The sequence below is a fragment of the Nilaparvata lugens genome, unplaced genomic scaffold (assembly GCF_014356525.2).
Source record: "Nilaparvata lugens isolate BPH unplaced genomic scaffold, ASM1435652v1 scaffold8330, whole genome shotgun sequence".
In the NCBI taxonomy this organism is placed as follows: Eukaryota; Metazoa; Arthropoda; class Insecta; order Hemiptera; family Delphacidae; genus Nilaparvata; species Nilaparvata lugens.
Window position 1 is genome coordinate 1 of NW_024094076.1, and position 8,064 is coordinate 8,064.

General features: G+C 36.3%; 1 protein-coding gene across 1 annotated transcript; it reads left to right on the plus strand.

The window, feature by feature from the left end:
* Window positions 1-100: 100 nt before the first annotated feature.
* LOC120349115 (nucleolar protein 14-like) lies at window positions 101-7,149 on the plus strand (the record flags this gene model as incomplete). Its single annotated transcript, XM_039419077.1, is given in 4 exon segments — window positions 101-256; window positions 2,006-2,155; window positions 4,784-4,928; window positions 6,851-7,149. Coding segments are annotated over 3 exon segments (507 nt in total), but the record flags the coding sequence as incomplete, so codon positions are not given.
* Window positions 7,150-8,064: the final 915 nt, after the last annotated feature.

Here is an 8,064-nt window from a genome sequence, read left to right on the forward strand (position 1 = left end):
AGCTCTGTGATTTCTAACCTATTCATTATTGAATAATAAATAATTTTACAGTTTTGTAGTTACATTTAACCTGTATCATGACTAAACTGAAGAAAAAGAGGTTGTCGGAAACACTTATCAAAAAGTCAGCTAGTAAATCTAAAACGAATAATCCATTTGAAGTTCATATCAACAGACAAAGTTTGATGTATTGGGTAAGAAGTCGAAAAATGATAGAGGTCTGCCTGGTGTTGCTCGATCAAAATCAATTAAAAAGGTAAGAAAAATACTATCTTTTTATTTATACTGAAATAAACTAGGCTACCACTTTTTTGTAACCAGAAATTACAAGCACATCAAGTCAGTAATTGGAATAGCCTACAAGTAAAAGTCTTGAATCTTAATCTACAAATATTATCATGTTTATTTATTGTCACAGAAAATTTTATCTGTAAGGCTGAACGATAGGAGGTGTGTACACACGTTTGCACACACATATGCTCATCATGCAAGTTTTGTCATCAGTACAAAAAAAAACTGTTTGACAATTGCTTCTGATGCCGCATCCACATTTTGGCCCAGTCTGCAATTTGAACAGTGCCATATAAAGGCCAGCGTTGGCAAATCATCCATCCACACACTGGCGCTGGCCTTCATTGGACCATTATGTAAATGCGGCAAACCATGAAATGAACTTTCAATAAATCTCTGGAAAATTACAAATGAATTGTAATGATATAATTCTTAAATACTGTAAGAAGGTTACAATACAAGATAGGAATATTGAAATTCACTCTAGTAGGCTACGTGACTGAATACTCATGATTTATGGGTCTAAAACTAGGGTCTTCTATACCTTGGCAGCAAATTTGAGACCATATGAGTCAATTTTTGATCCAGTCTTGATATGCCAATGTTCTTCCGTGTTATATATTATTTTGTTTCATGTTATCTGACGTTTGTTTTATGTTATCTTATAATATTTCATTGACTAGATCCATGTACAGAGTGGGGCAGAGCCGTTTGGCGAGTTTAGATGGGTTATAAGTAATGAATCGTTTAATTAAAAAAAAAAAATGCTATAATGGGTTCAATTCATTTTGAAATATAGTTTTTATTGTTAATTCTTGGAAATTGTATCAGTAAAAATAGCTTTCATAAGCAGAAATATACTAGTGTGGCGTATTTTTGAAGTTTTAAAACACATTTTGGCACACTGCAATAATTGGTAAGGCTTGGATCTCTTCTCTGATTCGCTCCTTTAGTCCTTTCAAGGTGTGTGGGCGATCTTTGAAAACCTAATTTTTGTGGTAACCCCATAGAAAAAATCTCATGCTTAAATCAGGTGAGCGTGCCGGCCACCTCAAGTCCACCCTTAGTGTGATAAGCCGCCCTGGGAACATTTGTCTCAACACATTCATTGAAATGCGCCCTGTGTGGGCTGTAGCTTCATCCTGCTGAACCATATTTCTCCCAAGTCATGTTCCTCAGCAAGTTTTTCAAATTTGGGGTGCAGAAACGTTTGTAGCATTGTCACATAATGCTGGGAGGTGACATTGACGGTGATGTTGCCATTCTCAAAGAACTATGGCTAGCACGCTCACCCGATTTTAGCATATGAGATTAACTCAAAAATAAAGTTTTCAAAGATCGCCCACACACCTTGAAAGAACTAAAGAAGTGAATCAGAGAAGAGATCCAGGCCTTACCAATCGCAGTGTGCCAAAATGCGTTTTAAAACTTGAAAAATACCATCATCAGTATTGCTGCTGATGGACGCCATTTAACTGATATAATTTTCAAAAATTTAAAATAAAAACTACATTTCACACTGAATTGAACCAATTAATGAATTATTTTCTAAGTTGAACGATTCATTACTTATAACCCTACCAAACTCGTCAATCTGCTATGCACCTTTCTGTATATTTGTTGCTCAACAAAAACTATTCTATTATATTCTAATAGTAACAATTGTAGGTAATTTTTCTCTATAATAATCAATTGTTATCTGTCTGTTTTCTAGAGGAAAGAAACACTTCTCCAAGAGTACAAAGTAAAGGACAAGGCCAACAAATTCCTTGACAGACGAATTGGCGAGACAAACTCAGCTATGACGTCAGAGGATAAGGTTATGGCCAGGTACACTGCTGAGCGAATGAAAGCCCACAATAAGGTAAATAAACCTAGAAAAACCGCTAAAAATAGCAATAATTTAACTTTTTACTCTATCGGCTTGTTAGCAGTGGAATTTGGCACATAAACCATGGGATATCAGCTTATGCTGTCTTTTCTCTATTGTATCACCATAATTGATACAGTATCAACACAACATGATACAGTATCATCTCAACTTGTTACTGTATCTGCTTGAGTTAACAGTGAAATTTGAAACAAACGTCCTATAGGCTACCATTAAATCCTATACTATTAAAAGAGCAATTTCTGTTTATATGTTTGTATTTCACCGGATCTCGAAAACGGCTCTAACGATTCTCACGAAATTCAGAACATAGTAGGTTCATAATATAAAAATTCGATTGCTCTATGTCTCATCCCTCGGAGAACTCGCTGAAGGACATTAAAAGGGTAATTATTATTCATCCTTGAAAAAACAGCTGATAATAATTATTTCGTCGTCTGTTGATGATGGGAGTGAATGAGCGAGTTCGTGTGTGGGACTGTGTCAAAATTATGACTCAGCTGTTGAACTTTTGTAATCATTCAATCAAGTACTTAGTGCCGGTTGCAAAAAAGCCGGGTTACTTTTAGTCCTGATTGATTCCAGGAGAAACATCTTTTTGGAATTCTCTGATTTGGTTCACGTGAAAATAATCAGGATTAAAATTCAACCGGCTTTTGTGCAACCAGGCCTTTATGAGGGATATTTTTGCATACCTCTGGGAATTAATCTCAATTCACTGTGATTAGATAGAACATTTCTGTATGAACTATGAATATTATTATAATTTCTTCTTTAGTAATACATTTTTTTGCTTTTGTACTTCACATCGAAGCTCGTTTCCCGATATTATCTTCTTATGCTATCTTATCTCTATGGTATCACCATAAATGATGCAAGTATCACCACAAGATTATACAGTATCACCACGCAAGATACAGTATCAACATAATATGATACAGTATCATCTCAACTTGATACTTTATCGGCATGAGTTAGTTAACAGTGAAATTTGGAACATAAACGATACAGTATCATCTCAACTTGATACAGTATCGGCTTGAGTTAACAGTGAAATTTGGAACATGAACGATACACTGTCATCTCAACTTGATACAGTATCGGCTTTAGATAATAGTGAAATTGGGAACATAAACTATACAGTATCATCTCAACTTGATACTTTATCGGCATGAGTTAGTTAACAGTGAAATTTGGAACTTAAACGATACAGTATCATCTCAACTTGATACAGTATCAGTTTTAGTTAATAGTGAAATTTGAAACATAAACGATACAGTATCATCTCAACTTGATACAGTATCAGCTTTAGATAATAGTGGAATTTGGACCCTAAACGATACAGTATCATCTCAACTTGATACAGTATCTGCTTAAGTTAATAGTGAAATTTGGAACATAAACGATACAGTATCATCTCAACTTGATACAGTATCGGCTTAAGTTAATAGTGAAATTTGGAAGATGAACGATACAGTATCATCTCAACTTGATACTGTATCGGCTTGAGTTAACAGTGAAATTTGGAACATAAACGTTACAGTATCATCTCAACTCGATACAGTATCGGCTTTAGATAATAGTGAAATTTGGAACATAAACGATACAGTATCATCTCAACTTGATACAGTATCGGCTTTAGTTAATAGTAAAATTTGGAACATAAACGATACAGTACCATCTCAACTTGATACAGTATCGGCTTTAGATAATAGTGAAATTTGGAACATAAACCATACAGTTTCATCTTAACTTGATACAGTATCGGCTTTAGATAATAGTGAAATTTGGAACATAAACGATACAGTATCATCTCAACTTGATACAGTATCTGCTTAAGTTAATAGTGAAATTTGGAACATAAACGATACAGTATCATCTCAACTTGATACAGTATCGGCTTAAGTTAATAGTGAAATTTGGAAGATGAACGATACAGTATCATCTCAACTTGATACTGTATCGGCTTGAGTTAACAGTGAAATTTGGAACATAAACGTTACAGTATCATCTCAACTCGATACAGTATCGCTTTAGATAATAGTGAAATTTGGAACATAAACGATACTGTATCATCTCAACTTGATACAGTATCGGCTTTAGTTAATAGTAAAATTTGGAACATAAACGATACAGTACCATCTCAACTTGATACAGTATCGGCTTTAGATAATAGTGAAATTTGGAACATAAACCATACAGTTTCATCTTAACTTGATACAGTATCGGCTTTAGATAATAGTGAAATTGGAACATAAACGATACAGTATCATCTCAACTTGATACAGTATCTGCTTTAGTTAATAGTGAAATGTGGAACATAAACGATACAGTATCATCTCGACTTGATAAAGTATCGGCTTTAGATAATAGTGAAATTTGGAACATAAACGAATAAGTATCATCTCAACTTGATACTTTATCGGCATGAGTTAGTTAACAGTGAAATTTGGAACATAAACGATACAGCATCATCTCAACTTGATACACATCACCAAAATTTGATACAAAACTTTGAATGAATTCTACAATCCATGGGATATCTTCATATGCTTTCTTTTGTCTATGATTGTGTTAATTTTTTGTTGTTTATTCGTTTAGAAAACCATGTTCAATTTGGCTGACGACGAAGTGTTGACACACAGAGGCCAGAGTCTGAGTGAGATCGAGAGATTCGACGATCCCAGAAGTGATGATGATGATGAAGATGATGATTTGATGAAAAGGAAAGGTGGCGGTCTAGAAGGTATGCAGACTTTTTCAACATTTTCAACATCTATTCAAACAATTGACATTTTGACAAAGTCTGATGAGACACGAACTGGAATAAATACAAAATAGCACTGAACATGAATAAACATGAGGTAAACTAGATTATCTATACTACAAGGTGCGCCAGAGAACTTACCTACTTATTTGAAAAAAAAAATCCGCTCGGTGAATTGGTTGTGTAGAAGGGCAGGAGGGGGTGCTTCTGGAGGGGCAAGTTCTCAAATTTATCCTCCCTCATATAAGTAGCCATCATGCTCTGGTCTAGAGAGCAGCGGGGCTTCGCAGTTGAGAGCTTCTTTCTAATGGTCCATCACTTGTTGCTACGCAATGTGCCTTGGAAGGAACCGCGCTCAATTGAAATTCCTCCTCACAGACTCGTTTCTGGCTGTAATTCGATTCTGTCGTGGGTTAACTCATTTCGGGAGTGTGGAATTGTCGCTAATCCCAGAAATGGACTTCAACGAACCATCAGAACTCCAGAAAGTATCGAAAGAGTGAGGCAGTCGTGTGCGTTCTCCCCGGCGTTCGGCTCGCAAACACGCAGCTGCTATGGCAATTTCTTATTACACTGTTCAACAAATTTTCCATGAAGACCTTCAATATTTCATCACTATTTTGGCTGTTGTTCAAGAATCGACTGAACGCGATTTTGTTGCCCGTCAAAATACATGTGATATGCTGATTGACAACCTGCCTGAAGACGCGGTCATTTTTTTGTCAGTGACGAGGCTCATTTCCACATTCGTTTCCTCAATGCGATTTTTATAGGGTTATTTGAAATCCCTGGTTTTTATCGTTCGACCACGGACCATAGTACATCTCAAGAACAACATTGGCGACGCCATTGCCAACATGCCGATTGATATACTGCAACGACTGTAAACAAATTTCAAAAATCGAGTTCATCAGTGTATGCGCGATGGGGGTCGCCCTTGATCTGATGTCATTTTAAATACTATCAATAATCAATACAATTTAAGACCCACCTCAAGTAAGTACCTAATCTATCATACTAACATTGAAAATATTAGAAGACAACTCATATATTTAAGCACTAAAATTATAAATAAAATTCCTGAACAAATTATTAGCTGTGCCAAGATAACAAAAAAAGTCAAAACAGATATCAATGCTTGGATCAAAATTAACTACTTCTTCTACCTTTGAGAACTATAATAAGTTAACAGAGAACTTTTCTGATTAGTGCGCTCACTTCCCCTACTTGTGCTCTATCACATACCTTTCCCAATCCTTTCCAAAAATTCCAAGGATCAAAAGCCTTCCTATGACATGGATAGCCAGAGTTGGAAGAACTTTTGATCCTCTACCCTTCTTCACCACATAACATGTATAATTTGCCTTCTAATGTTGTAATGTGTTCTCATATTTATGTTATTTATTTTATACTGTAATGTTTTTTTTATTGATGTAATTAAGTTTATTTCATATTGATGTATCTTATGTGTGTGTGTGAATAAATAAATTGAATTGAATTGAATTGAATTTTAAAGACTGCATTGTAAAAATTGAAAAATTGTATTCTCATATAAAAAAGATTAAAACAATTACTAAATTACTTTTGTTTTTATTGACCTTTCAAATAAGTAAGTTTCTCTGGCGCACTTTGTATATTACCAGAAAAATTTTATTTCTTCCACTTTTATCTAAATCTTCCTTTCCTGTCTTCTTCTTCCTTTCTCCTATCTTCCTCTTTTCCCGTCTTCTTTCTGTAAAGCTTAGCTGTTTCCAAAACGCTTCATATGGCTTAAGGTTTTAAAAAATTAACACTTTGCACAGAGATGTTGTAGAATTTCACCTTAATGGTTTTGATGAATTTTGTTTTTCATGTATTTGTGAATTTGGCAATAAATTTGATTTGACGTATCTGTTCTGCAGCGGCGTTCGTCGGCGAGGCGCATTTCGGCGGCGGCATGCTGCGCGACTCGGCAGCGGAGAAGTCGCGCGCGACGCTGATCGACGAGCTGATTGCCGAGTCGAAGCGGCGTCGCGCCGAGAAGGCACGCGCCAAGGAGCAGACGCTCGAGTTGACAGAGCGTCTCGACGCCGACTGGCAGGAGCTGTTGCCTCTAGTCAATGCTGGACAGAAGGAGAAGGCGGGTGACGAGGAGGAACGACCCGAGAAGCAGAGCTACGACCATCTAATGCGTCAGTTGCGGTTTGAGTCGCGCGGCAAGGTGGGTGCTCGTTTTAAGTTTAGTCTCATTATAGTAAAGCCTGGTTTTCATTAGTAGAGTTAGTGGTATAGTTCCTTGGGCAAGTACTAATTACCTTGTGAACTCTCCCAATGAAAACGTTCATGGTAGAGTACAGTAGAAGCTCTCTTAACCGACCTCGGATCAACCGTCTGTCGGATTAACCGACCGTTCCAGGAATATACAAACTTCCGCTGCTGCTGCGCTAAACGATCCAAAAATAACTTTCATGTTTCAACAGGTCGAACATATGATTCCGTAGCAAGTCAAAATTCAGTCAGTTGCTCTCAATATTATGGCGGGCAGTGTTCTAGTGTGCTAACTGTGTTTGCAAACTTTGATATTTAACAGTTTTTGATACCGTAATTGTTTATGTAATTGACTTTGTTAGTGTAAAGTACAGTAGTGTAAAATGAGTGGTGTTAAACGTAAGAGACTGGTTGTGACGATGGAACAAAAACTAAAAGCAATAGAACGGCTTGATAAAGGGGAATCTGTTAAAAGCATTAGTGATGAACTCGGTGTCGGTGTTCATCGAGGGACATGGAAGATCATAAGGACTATTGGGTGAGTAATGGATACAGTAGTTTTAAAAGTTTAGGAACAGTTTTTAAAAACTTTTTTCACGTGTTTGAATGTTTTTAACACCTATTACGACTATTTACAATATTATTCGGTTTAACCGACCTTTTCGTTATCCGACCACGGTCCGGTCCCGTAGGGGTCGGTTAAGAGAGCTTCTACTGTAGATATACCACAAGTACGGTTATCAAAGACCTTAAGAAGCCATGTAAATGTAGGTTTGAGACTCTTCAATCACCTTCCAAAAGAAATGAGAAATTTTCCGTTTTTGAAGTTCATAGATGCGCTTTACATCTTTCTAGTCAAAAATCCCTT